The sequence below is a fragment of the Bactrocera latifrons genome, unplaced genomic scaffold (assembly GCF_001853355.1).
Source record: "Bactrocera latifrons isolate USDA-ARS-PBARC rearing strain unplaced genomic scaffold, ASM185335v1 scaffold_572, whole genome shotgun sequence".
In the NCBI taxonomy this organism is placed as follows: Eukaryota; Metazoa; Arthropoda; class Insecta; order Diptera; family Tephritidae; genus Bactrocera; species Bactrocera latifrons.
Window position 1 is genome coordinate 22,159 of NW_017537237.1, and position 14,265 is coordinate 36,423.

Here is a 14,265-nt window from a genome sequence, read left to right on the forward strand (position 1 = left end):
TTTTTAAGTTTAAATAAAATTCGTCGACAGGGTTTTTTGAGAAACCTTTTAGTCTTGCTAAGCTAGTTCGCTCTGGCTTACGAAGAGTCTCCAGGTAAATTTTGACTGGTACATAGCGTCTCCAGCCGTGTGACCGACTAAAGGATCTTGTTTCTTTACTCGGAATTCGATGGTTTGTCGTTTTAAATWATATTTTTTACCTGCAGACGTTGGCGTTTCTACACCGTTTAAAATATCTGCAACTGCCTTTCTCATCTTGCTTTCGTCAATATTCGATTGTGCTTTACTCTTATAATTTCAAACCATTTTTCACTATCTATACAAATCTATAAAAAAAAAAAAAATTATACGGAGCACCTTCGGCGAACTTGTATTTCTGCCCGGGGCACATTCGGCAAAAATATAGGTTCGCTAAAGGCGCCCCAACACAAAACGCTGTATCTACCCCGGACGTTCCCATTTTCGTTTTCCCTATTTTATTTTAAGTAACTCACTCTTTTTATCCCTTAATCACACTTTTTCACAGAGTTAACATTCTCACCTTTTAGTTTTGACCAAAGTTTAAAAAAGAAGTGAAACACAAAAGGGTTTAATACACTTTTATTTTAGAGTCGAAAACACTATCAGCACTCCCGAAAACACAAGAGCACATGTAAATTTGTCGAATGCATAGAGAGAGATGTGAGACTACAAATCAATATTTTTTATGAGTGGTGGATAAGTGTTCGCTACTTTATGGTCAATGCAGATTGTTCCTTCATACCGAAAACGCGATTGCCGAATGTACCCCAAAGCCGAAGCTACCCGGGTCTCCCCTATATATATGTATATGTACTTCTCTTACAATTGTTAGCTATTTGTCACAAGGCGTGTCGGTGCAGAGCTTTGTAAGGAGCTATAAGTTAGGAAAGTCAACGGTACGCGAAATCATATTAGAGACGTGTGAAGTAATCTGGCAGATACTTTCCCCAATTTATGTAAGCGAGCCAACAGAGTCTCAATACAAGGACATTGCAAAAGATTTTTATAATATGTGGAACATTCTGAGTTGTGTCGGTGCAATTGATGGGAAGCACGTTGCTATTAAGTGCCCGGCCAATTACAATTCGCTGTTTTACAATTATCAAAAATTCTTTAGCATCGTTTTGATGGCTGTATGTGATGCGAAATATACGTTCACAACAGTTAGTATTGGCAGCTATGAAAGTCAAAGTGACGGAGGTACTGTACATTAAAATGTTTAACATTATAGTATAATTCATTTCTGTTATTATTTATGCAGGAATCTTTCGACTTACTCCATTTGGCCATGCACTAATACAAAACACTCTGCCTTTGCCATCTCCTGTGCCACTGTCTGACGTTTCACCGGAACCTTTTCCTTACTTTTTCGTTGGAGACGCTGCATTCCCATTACGAAATAATTTAATGCGCCCATTTCCAAGATCTAATCTAACACACACGAAACGTATTTTCAATTATCGATTGTCACGCGCTCGTAGAGTCATAGAAAATTCCTTTGGTATATTGACTGCTCGGTGGAGAATTTTGAAAACAAGGATTGAATGTAATCCAGAAAATTGTGCAAAAATTGTGATTACTTGCATAGCCTTATACAATTTTATAATGTTGAATGATCACAATCGCTGGTTTTGTCCGGAGAACTATGTATATCGAATGGAAGGACATAACATTGTTCATGCCGGTAAGTAGCACCGGAAATGAAAACTTTTTATGACCAATGCGAACTTCGGTGCCTAGAGGTCCCTCAAATGGGTTTAACTTAAGGGAGAGACTTGCTAACTATTTTATAAATGAAGGATCTGTACCATTCCAGAACAATTTACACTCTATTACAGGAGGACCATATGCTCCTGGAGGACCTTATTAGAAATAAATACCTTTTTTTTTTAGTTCATGAGATCGTTTATTTCATTTTTTTTTTTAACTAAAAATAAAAGCATATKTTTGGAATTATTTATATTACAAATTAATTATTTCACAAAATATAAATAAAGCTGAAATAATAATTTAAAAATAAATACTTCATAACTCTTTATTAATTAACTCTCTATTATTAATATTATTAAATGTTTTATTAATATTATTCTCTCTGAACTTCAAACGCAACTTGTAACATTTTCTCCACTACCCTTGCTTGCTCTTCTTCGTCCATTTTATTAAAAATGGACGTCATTAAAGTGCTGAACGCCTGCACAGCCGGGTTTGCGGTTTGTTGGTGTTGGATTTGCTGGGTTGTTTGCGTTGATGAGCATTTATTCTTAAAAAGCTCGATGGCTTCAATTATTTTCCGGTCAACCTCGCTAGTAGACACAGATGACCCTCGCTTTCTACCCTTTTTGGTAGCCACCTGAGTAGAGCAGGATGCTGAGGGAAGCGAGGTTGATGTAGAAGAAGGAGTCGGGGATGGTATGCTCAGCGCCACGGGGAAAGGAGGCGATGACGACGGCAGCGATATTGTAATTGGGGTTAATGGTGACCATAACGGTGATGCCGATTCCACCTCCTGCGCTTCTCCATGTGGCTGCAATTGTGTTTCTTCAGCTGCTGATTGCAACTGACGCTGGTCAGTGACAGCGGTTTCACAAATATTTTGTGAGAATCTAACCCTGTAAATTTAAGTTTTTATTACAAATACAAAAATGTATATTCAATTAATATACTAAAACTATAAAACTATAGTCTCAACTAGAGCTATTAATTTCTCGTCGTCCACATTTTCTTTCTTTCCACACGTGTATTTTCCTTTTTGAATCCAATAAATTTTTCATTTGACGTTGGCGCTTGTTTACATTTCAACAATGTTGCCATTGCTCAATACGCACATATAGTTTTGTACACATCTATGTTTTCAATTACAATTTCTTATAATATAAAATATCAAAACTGAAAACAAACTAATAAAAATAGTTTATATATTTATGAATAATAACACTCTACTCTGATTTTGAGTTATTTTAAGAAAATTTCAAACAGAATGAACTATAAAAGTTCATAATTACTACAGTATATAGATATTGGCCACCCTGGGTTGTGAGAGAGCAATAGCTGACACGTTTAGACGGCAAAAACCAAAATGCTGTAGATTCTCACGTCATCCGACGTCAAAGAGAGAATTGAGTAGCGTTTTTCAATGGGCACTTACATTGCGCGCCCATAAGATAGGTCGAATCAGCTGACACGACCCACCATTCTGCGTTTTTGACTGTTCCTGCTATGACTTATTTCTGTGAAGAAGCATCAAAAAGTTGTTAAATTTATGATTTTTAGCTTTTGCCATCGTCACGAAAAGACGCTTGTAGGCAAAGACATGCTCGGGGAGATGTTACGGTGTCTGTTTATGAATGAAGCGAGGCCGCTTGTAGAATTTGCGCCTGCCTTTATGAATGAAATTGTGTTTTTTTTGGAAAATTTACTACATTTGGGCTTCGCCAATCCGGTTGCCAAATTGACTTTTGATGCTTCTGCTATTTGAGCAATTGCTGTGTTTGTAGAACAGTGCTTAAATTTTTTGTTGGTGAGATATTCACATGTGTACACATGCTTGTGCATTATTTGTTCGGAAGTGTATACAAATATATGTATGTACATATGCATATGTAAGTATGTAATATATGAATGTATGAACAAGCAGATTAATGCGCGCACATGCCGATATATGTATTTATTTATTATTGTTGTGATAAATTCAATTTCTATTACTACTATTAGTATAGTATATTATATAAAAACCAAATAAAATTATTAAATATTCAATGCCAAATTGATTGTAAATAGTACTATGCATGCATTCATACAAAATTATACTCATATCATAATTATTTTTACATGCCAATATGGAAATGCCGTGCGAAGCCGGGACGAGCTGCTAATATTACTATATACCGAATTTGGTTGAGTAGATCCTGAGATACGGAGTTTGACATTAAAATGAGCGGTGCCACGTCCATCGAACATGATGATTTGATGAAACTCACCTGTTCCATTTCGTGTGTATTCTGGTACCATGATTTATAATTGCTGTTTGTAGTGTATATTTAGATAGAGTTTAAAAATTTGTTACATGGAAAGTAAGCTTGCTTGTCGCGCCTTGACACTTCGACACAAAATTTGATTTACTGAGTGTATAAAAAAATTCTAAATATACATATTCCCTGCAGTTTTTGTTGAGGTAGCTGTAGAGGTTTGATAGATATGTGCATTTAACCATTAAGAGGGCGGGACTACTGCTTACCTTCAGATCGCAGTCATCGCCCAGTTTCAAAGTCATAACTCCAGAAATTTTATAAAAAAAAAACCGATTAATCGAACAATAATAACCTTTGAAAATATGTCAAAAAAGTTGACTCACATAATGATCTACTCCTGCCGCTCATCGTGAGATAACACAGAGGCTCGTTTTAGTTCTTGAACTGGTAACACAGCGCCTGTCGCAGCTTCATCCGAATAAATGTTGAAACATTTAATTCACAACTGTTGTAATTACAGAGGACAAAATAAAGTCCGATTCCGAAATTATAAATACTTTTTTTGCGTTTTGTATTATGTTTAAAGGTTAAGTGCTCAGGTAAATGGTGAGTGATAAAATCAATGAAAAAAAGCTCTATAAGTGCTCTGTATTTATACTCATATTCCAAGGTAAGTAGACAACTAAGAAGTGAAGTCCTCTCTAGATGAACAAAGGCCGAACTCTACAAGTCCTTTATCGTTTCCGATCTGCTAAACATTTGTTGCGGACGCACTGTTAGGTTAGATTAGGTTAAAAAGTCGATCCTTGGAATGTTATTACTTTTACAACTTAGAACGATAATCAGTTGTGATAGCTTCTTCTTCTTCTTAGATCGCTTACGCGATTATAGCCGAGTTAACAACAGCGCGTTTCTTCTCTTCGCTACTTGGCGCCAATTAGATATTCCAAATGAAGCCAGGTCCTTCTCCACTTGGTCCTTCCTCTACTTCCCCCGGCGGGTACTGCGTCGAATACTTTCAGAGCTGGAGTGTTTTCGTCCATCCGAACAACATGACCTAGCCAGCGTAGCCGCTGTCTTTTAATTCGCCGAACTATGTCAATGTTGTCGTATATTTCGTACAGCTCATTGTTCCATCGAATACGATATTTGCCGTGGCCACGCGCAAAGGACTATAAATCTTTCGCAGAACTTTTCTCTCGAAAACATATAGCAGGACGGGAATTATGAGTGACTTATAGAGTTTGGTTTTTGTTTGCCGAGAGAAGACTTTGCTTCTCAATTGGCTACTCAGTCCGAAGTAGCAACCGTTGGCAAGAGTTATCCTGCGTTGGATTTCCAGGCTGACATTGTTGGTTGTGTTTACACTGGTTGCAAGATAGTCGAAATTATTTAGGTCTTCAAAGCTATGACTGTCAACAATGACGTGAGTGCCAAGTCGCGAGGGCGACGATAATATATATAATATATAAGCTCTTAAATACTGGATCATAAGATCCTTATTGATCGACAAAGCGCCTTAAGCCTGTCACAAATTTGTTGGGGTGGCTAATATCAGTTTTGACTATGCCTTATGGTTTGCTGAAGGTAAGATTACCGAAATGTTTGATAATCAGCCTAGCAAAGACTGAATAGTGGAGAAATTGCATGAAAGATTATCAACTGATAAAACGTTAAGACTTAGGTATGACTGCCTATTGGACGGTGTCCAATAAGAACTCTTACAAACGCGGTAAGATGTACTTTGATCAAGACAAGTTCTTCAGTATCTCTTACGCTGTAATTTTCCCTCCTTCAATCCATGAAAAGGTCAATGCGTCACTTCTCCCCATCCACATAACCCGAGTGAGAGTCTCAATCACTTCACAGTAATATCAGGAATGTCCACGGGCGCTATAATTAAAATATCACTTCAGTTACTTTGTAGACGGTATTTAGGAAATTTCCGTAATGACCCGATAGCTCCGATCATCGAGTTCTTTATGGATGTTGTTAAGAACCAAAACCCAAAACAGTGCGGACAGACTGTTCTGTCGTAAGAAAGACCATTCCATCTGAAAAATTTCCAGGGCTTAAGCTACTTCCTCCAGCAAATTCCTAATCCATAAACGCTCTCTCCAACCAATAAACTACTTCGTGCATAGCATCAAACAACACCTGAATGTAAACAAGTATCCTCTGGGTAGCCAAAGAACATCCGTTTGAAGGCGAGCTAAAGTGACAAGGACTGAAGCGAGTAGGACCTTGTGGTATTTACAACAGTGGCCATCTAAAGGTGCGAAAATTCGGTGGAGGATTCTTGGTGGGAGAACGTCTAGCCACAATTCGCATCAAAGAGAAGTTCTTTAACATATCGCTGATTTGCGCACATTCTCCGAAGAAAGGGAAGGACCATGTGATCAAACATGCTTTCTATGAGCGCATGAAGGGCATCTATGAGAGCTGGCACAACAGTAAATAAATTCAGCCTCCACGAGCAAACATACTGAAATGGGTTGAGGCTGATCGACTTGTCGGGGTCCGAAATATGGTCAAACGCAGTGTCTTTGGATTGAAAAGCCACCAACCAGATCGATCATGTTGTGATAGACGGAAGACACGTCTCCAGTGTTTTAGATGTGCGTACGCTTCGAGATTCTAACATCGATTCGGACTACTATCTTGTTGCAGCCAAGATTCGCACCCGCCTCTGTGCAGCAAAAAACGCAAGTCAACAAACGCAAGGAAGGTTCGACGTCGAGACGATACAAAATCCAAAATGCGTGAGTACAGAGAGTTTGAAAAGGTGGTGTAATGCTCTAAGAAAAAATATGCGGGACCTACAGATGGTGTTATGACCGGAACATATCCTTGTAGAACGTGATCTGGTGACTGATGCCCAGAGCAATGTAAAATTATGGAGAAACATTTCCCCAGCCTGCTGAATTGCATTGTTAGTATTAAGCCAGGAGAAGGCGACTCCCCAATCGATGGCGATGGAGGAGACTTTCCATTGCCCGACTATGGAGAAGTTCGAAGTTCTTCCACAAAATAGAAGAACCCACAATCTGTGCCAATTGCCGTGGTATATGCCTCCAAAGCACCGCTTATAAGGTTCTACCGAACGTATTGTGTGAATGATTAGAGCCCACCGTCAACAAACTGATTGAACTTTATCATTGTTACTTTAGACCCGGAAAATCAACAAGCGACCAGATATTCACCATGCGTCAAAAGAGAATCGGCACACACCATATTTTCGTCGATTTCAAAGCTTCTTTTGACAGCATGAAAAGGAGCGATGTCTGAATTTGGTATCATCTCAAAACTAATACGTCTGTGTAAACTGACGTTGAGCAATCCGAGCCGATCGATACGAAACGAAGTTTCAGACAAGAGGACTCCCTATCGAGAAACTTCTTCAATCTGCTGTTGGAGAAAATAATTCGAGCTGGAGATTTTAATCGAGAAGGCACAATCTTCCATAAGAATGTACTGCTGCTGACGTATGTCGTTTATATTGATGACCAATGATGACCTCAACGCCCGCTCCGTTAGTTCTGCTTTCTCCAGACTGGACAATTAACCAAAGCAAATGGGTCTGGCAGTGAACGAGGATAAGACTCCTGTCATCAAACAAACAGTCGTCTCACTCACTACTTGGCTCTCATGTCAAGTCGTAGATAATTTCGTTTACCTTGGAACTAGTATAAACACCACCAACAATGTCGCCCTGGAAATCCAACGCAGGATAACTCTTACCAACAGGTGCTTCTTCGGACTGAGTATTCAATTCAGAAGTAAAGTCCTCTCTCGACGAATAAAAACAAAACGCACCGGTGAAATAGGGTTTGTAAATTTAAGAAAATTAAAATTTCTAATATATGTATTTAAAACGTCTTAAAAATAGTCATCCAAACCGTGATAAAAAAGGTATAAAGCAATTTCCAAGCGAAAAACTCGTTTATTGTTTGGGTTTTTTCATTTCAAAACATAGACCAAACTAAAGTTTTACTTCTACTTATTTGTCAGAGAGAAATAATTCTACCCATCGTGGTAATGAAAAAGCCGCAGAATGTATATTTSTGGTATAATATTTCAATTTCATGTTTTCTAATTCTGCTTCACTAAAATTGTGTAACGAGGTTTTGAAATTTGTATTTGAATCAAGACAACCAATCACGAAACCAATATGTCCACATGGATAAGATGGAATTGATGTATGAGCGTATGATACTTTGGTAAAATGCTTTTTACATCCATCCATAATCTTTTTAACATACGCACAGTTCAACCAGAAGCTTCCTCCCTGGGAACACACTATGCCCCCTGGCCGCAACGCATTTTTCATGAGTTCATAGTAACTTTCTTGAAACAATGATTCTGCAGGACCAACAGGATCCGAACTATCAGTTATAATTACATCGAATTCATTTGCATGTTCTTTCATATATTTAAATCCATCTCCAATRGTAAGCTTAACTTTGGGGTTTTTAAATCCGCAGGCCATATTTGGTAAAAATTCTTTTGATAACTCAACTACTCTTTCATCAATTTCTACTTGATGAATTTCTTCAACTAAAGGATGTTTCGAAACTTCTCGCGCAACACCTCCATCACCACCTCCCACAATAAGAACTTTTTTCGGAGCAGGATGGCTATTTAACGGTAAAAGTGATATCATTTCTTGGTAGGAAAACTCATCCCGAGTAGTGCACTGAATAATTCCATCCAAAACTAAACATGTCCCATACGTGGCACTGAAAGAAACAAAACAAAACTATTTTTAAAATACACTGCACATAACTCGTCTATGTAGTCTTAGAATAAACCAATCTTTAGTTCTTGTTAGCCCCAAAATTTTAATTTTAATTGTATAGTTTTGTTTTTAACATTTATTTTGAATCGTTGCTTTGGTTGTCATCTAAATTAACATCATATTCGTCATAATTTTTATTCAAATTGCCTGTTGCTATTACTAATTTGGTGAAAATATTCTATTCACTTGAAAGTTGCATTTCAGGATAAGCAAGTATTAAATGAACTTCAACGACATATGCACATTCTCTTTCAAAAGGGTTTCCATGAGGATATTCACATATCTATCTACAAAAATTAATTATCATTAAGTAGATTATGTCCATACTTTTACCGTTATAGTAATTAAGTTTAACTCAACTTCAAACCATTGCTGTTAAATTATAATTACGATTAGTAATCAATTAGATTAAATTTGAAAAGGAATGGTATTGATTACATAATTCTGTTTTTAACAATTCCTGATTATTAATTAATTATGATTACGAATAATCCAAAAATAATTAAGATTAGTTAGGATTACGAGAAAATAATCAAAAATAATCAAAAGTAATCAAAAAAGTAATCGGCTACTTTCAAGGATTATTTTTGATTRTTTTCGATTATTTTTAAAAAAATTTGAAAGCTCATCATTTTATACTTACATTTCGTTTTGAAAAATTTGCATGGAAAACAAATAAAACAAAATTAGATAGTTTTTGTATACAAARTAAAGGTGGTACGTGGAAAAATAATAAAGGAAACAAATACATTCAATTCACAAAAAAACAGTTTTATAATTTACATATATTTACAATTGGCTTTCATTACAACTAATTTTTCAAAAGAAAAATCAGACAATGATTGTCGCCTTGGAGTGTTGACGATCCCGGCAAATGAAAACAGTCGTTCAACTGGAGCTGAAAACGTTAAGGGCGTGTTAAAAAAAATAAATGCCTCCCTTAATAAATCATATTTTTGGTAAATCTCGTCAGCACTTGCATTGTCATTTAAATAGCTAAAGAACTGTATGTTACATACATATGTGCAATATCTCTAGCTTATAAGGAAAAGCTAAGCCGACGATACGTAAGCATGCATAAGTTAAGTGTTAGTTTRTAAGTTTGTTTGTAAMATTGAACTAATGYTACTAAATTGGAGTTATTRAAATGCAATATTTAAGTGAGTACTCCCATTTGAGTAACTGTAATGCAATATTTAAGTGAGTACTATTTTTGGAATTGTCAATCGATGGCAAACAAAATCKCACTGATCGTAMTWTTGATGGTTTATTTTGAATACATTTCCTCATACTGCTTCAGCTTATACATATACATACGTAGTATTATTTTTATTCTTTAAGAAACAGTGTTATGTTACTGAAAAATGTTCATTATAACTAAAGGTGTTCACTATTATTAAACCTTTAATGGTAGTGCAATTTATTTTTCAATATGAATAAAGGTTTAGTGATAATGACATTTTTTCCACTATCACTAAATTTTCAGTGATAATGGATTTTGCTATTTAACTACCACTGAAGAAATAGAAACCTTATTGTACTTATTTTTTATTGTACTATGCTCAACCCTGATAACAAGTATGTAAAGTGTAACATGACACTCACAAAAAAATATACGCAAAAGAAATATTTACTTGATACAAAATGCAGAATCAAGAAGAATGCAACAGGTTATCAATTATCAAATCAACGAACATCAGTAGTAATAACAAACAGTAAAAAAAAACAACTAACATGAAACACTAGTGCCATAATTTCGCAAAAAAAAAAAAATTATAATAATCAAAAACAATCAAAAGTAATATTCGAAAGTAGTCAAATTATTTTTCGATCACTTTTTATTATTTTTGATTATTTTTTCGAAATTTTTATTAATCTTGACTATGTTCCGATTATCTGTAATCGTAATCAATTAGTAATCGTCCGAATCTGAAAATAATCGTAATATAATCATTACTTCACCTTTCAAAAAAAAATGTAATTACTAATTATTATGATTAGTAATCATTACTTAACAGCTTTGCTTCAAACTTGGAAGGCGAAGAGAAGAGTTGTTTSTTTTAACTTTGGAAAAGGGAAAAATAACTATTTTACTATAACTCAACCTCGAAAAAAGTGTTTTGGACTATCCCGTTTTTGCCATATAGCGTTAATAGCATATACGCCCGTATAGCTGTAAAAAATTATTGATGAACAAGGAAAGAAGGGATAAGAATAACACTACAAARTATTATAGAAAGAGACATAGAATAGGGTCAAACCACGTCAAATGGACTCCGAAAATTTCACTAAACCACTTGTCACATAGTTTGCATTTTTGTTTTAGTGTGAAAAAGTAATAAAAATCTTCAGTTTGCTAACAAAAAATGTATGTAAAATATTATTATTTAAACAATTTGACCATGAAGAAATATTTATAATATAACATGAACGTTTTTCTTTGATTATACAAAATTTCATCGATTTATCTGCATTAGTTTATGATTAAATTGTTTTGCCATTTTACCGTTAACTATAATTTAACCATCAATAACATCAGCAAAAAAAAAAAAAAAAAAAAACGAGGTATGCGTCTGATCCCTTACCGAATGATATGCTAATTTTGAAAATCAGCGGTTTAGCGGAATTTTCGGAGTGTACTTGACATGGTTTGACCCAAATTTTTTTTGTGTGAGTATTCGGCTTCCTTTTTTGTCAGGTTTTTGTTTAGCTTATTAAAAAATGAATGCTTGAGAACCCGAGAGAAAGTTTAAATAGTGCACCTGTACATGCATTACAGTCCGTCACTTCCGTCCAAATGCTTGTCGAATCTGAAAGTGTCGCAGGAAAACCGTACCATCGACATTCGTATTTAAGTAAAAATCGCGGCTGCTGCATTGTGGCTATGTGCCTAGAATTTTGCTAAAAAATTATTGAAATGGCCGAAAAAGATAACAACTTGATAAATTGCCTTTTTGTGTCTGATGAGGCCTATGTTGATCTAAGAGTGAATAAAATCAATAAATTAGGTAGGAATCAATGCGCTCCCTTCTTTAAAGATGTTAAATGATTTTTTTAACATTTGGCACCGGTTATTATGGAAACCCAATGAAAATTTTAAAAGGAATTTAAATCAATAAATTCCACTTTCCGCTAGCCCTCAAGGTCACGTGAATGGAGTACTACAGACTCTTTTATGGRGTTATGCCAAGAAGTTTATAAGACAAAACCCTGATTGAATTTAAGCAGTCCATTAAATCGATAATGCATGCAGTCCTGACTTCAACCTTTCATGCCGCAATGAATAATTTTCAAATTAGGTGTCGCATATTCGTGGCTGAGCATGGAGGTTATTTACGGTAAAAAATTAAAAAAAAATCTTAATTGTATTAAATAAAATTAAAACAAACTTAAGGCACTATTTGTTAAATATATTCGGTATAAAATAAATTACATTAACGAAAATCATTATAAGCGCTTGGTACGTGAGGTAATTTGGTGACCAATTTTTTTTGCATTAAACTAAAATAGACCCCTTATTTAATTGTACCAATTAGAACGGCGTGATGTTAAAATGAATTAAAATGGAAAAATGGATGTTTTTTATGCAGATAATTTTATGCTTTTTATGATTCCAACAAAATGTCGGTCAAATTGAAACTACGCCTCGTTAACAAATCACCACCCGTTTAGGCCAATTTTATATGACCTGGTGCACCATTTCGACTAGAATTTCGGTTATMGTGTACTGGACCATTTCTCAACATTAACGAGTCGCGAAACTTAGCACGCAATGTGTGGATGTTCAGACGTGAAATATGATATGGGGTACCGTCTAAACTGTCGGAAAAAATCTGAGCCCACAAACAAAATTTGCCACAAATCCGTTAACAAACACGGGCACTAAGAGCTGTCAAAATCACGTATTCCTTATTGGCAGACTCCTTAATTTAAAATCCCCATATTGTGTATAAAAGGGTGTGGGTAGTATTGACGATGTTTACGCTAAATAGTCAACCCGAAGTTTAAAATCCTCATTGTTTATATGGAGCCTAAGGAAGGTTGACCAAAATTTATCCACTTTTAACATTGCGATATACTATAGAACAACTAGGAAAAGATTATTCACGAATTTCATTGGAAGAAGATTGAATGATACCTATGGTAAAAATTAACCGGAAGTCCAATAGTCTTTATATTAGGGATTTATGGGCTAAGAGACGTATTGACCCAATTTCATCCATTTTGGCTCATGCTGAATCAAATTTTCTCAGAGTTACAATAATATATCAAACAAATTAGCCAATATTTTCGGCACAGAAGTTGAAGTACATAGTCAGTATCTGGCGATCTACACAGATTTACTTCGATTACCACAATTTCAAAGGTGCAGATGGTATACTCCAAAGATAGTACCAATAGTGTTAAGTTAAGTAAAAGAATGATGTGAAAGAATGATATAGAAAGTAGGTGAGGTTATAGTTCGATTTCAACCATTTTCAAATTGAAATGTCAATCTTATAATGCCCTTCTCATCATATCGGTAATAAATCACTGTTTCAGTAGCTTTGAACAAAACTATTTCTTGGGAATGAGCTGGGTTACATTTATCATGAGCAAATTGTAATAACCACTAACTCACCTTCTCGATCACCACAATATTTTTTGTTTTAAAAATGGGAAAAAATGGAAACCAAACGAATTGTTTTTAAAAAAGTATACGCGTGTATATATGTAAGTATATTGCCGTTTTCTTGATGGTGTATAATGTATTTAAAAGTTCACTTGGTAAAGAGGTAATAATTATTATTTAATAATAATACCCAACGATTACCCTCCTCCCGCCCAATCGACGCGCGGGGCGCAATCCGCGAACGAGCGGAATTAGCCGAGTCATAAAAGGCAAGAGAGTTTTAAGCGTTGCGATCTTAAGCTGCTCAGCTACAGAAACAAAAATTTCAACAGCCAAAATTAAGACTTAGATTAAAGTTTATAATTTTTAAATGTTACTTGTTAAGAGTAGATAAAATATTTTTTTTAATGGTAAAGAGAGAATCTGTTAGATGAAATGTGCTGGAGTAAGAATTGAAATCGTGACATATACGGCGGAATGGTTCGTTTAACTCGAAATTTGTTCTAGACAATTTTAAAAGCAAAGGTTTAAACTGCCTGGTGGAGCGAGCGGGAATGTTAAAATTAATATCAGACAAGAGAGATGAGCTTCAGACTGACCCATTGATGAGTTTTACAAGGAATATTATACCAAGCATTTCCCTACGACTAGCGAGTGTAGGGAGATTTATAAGTTTTAAGCGGTTAGTGTAAGGGGGAAGATTTAAACTGGAATCCCAATGCAAATGATTTAAGGCAAAAAGTAAAAATTGTTTTTGAACGGACTCTATTTTCTCAGAATGAACTAGATAACAAGGGTTCCATACCACGGAAGCATACTCTAATACCTGTCTCTTATACACATCTAGATGTGTATAAGAGACAGCA

At 35.3% G+C, this 14,265-nt stretch overlaps 2 protein-coding genes across 3 annotated transcripts in view; both read right to left on the reverse strand.

The window, feature by feature from the left end:
* Positions 1–2,043: 2,043 nt before the first annotated feature.
* Positions 2,044–4,917, reverse strand: LOC108974646. Of its 2 annotated transcripts, none has more exons than XM_018942613.1 (2): positions 4,373–4,917; positions 2,044–2,630 (listed from the first exon to the last, which is right to left on the reverse strand). In XM_018942613.1, coding segments are annotated over exons 1-2 (528 nt in total). In that variant the 5' UTR covers positions 4,375–4,917; the 3' UTR covers positions 2,044–2,104. The 2 variants fall into 2 exon arrangements, 1 of the variants encoding a protein (XP_018798158.1); XR_001993808.1 differs by lacking the exon at positions 2,044–2,630 and adding an exon at positions 3,704–4,293.
* A 2,995-nt stretch (positions 4,918–7,912) lies between these two features.
* LOC108974645 (spermidine synthase) overlaps positions 7,913–14,265 on the reverse strand; it is a 29,697-nt gene continuing 23,344 nt past the window's right edge. Inside the window, exon 2 of the mRNA XM_018942612.1 lies at positions 7,913–8,728. Within this exon, the coding sequence (XP_018798157.1) occupies positions 7,990–8,728 (739 nt within the window). The 3' untranslated portion in view covers positions 7,913–7,989. The remainder of the gene's footprint in view (positions 8,729–14,265) is intronic.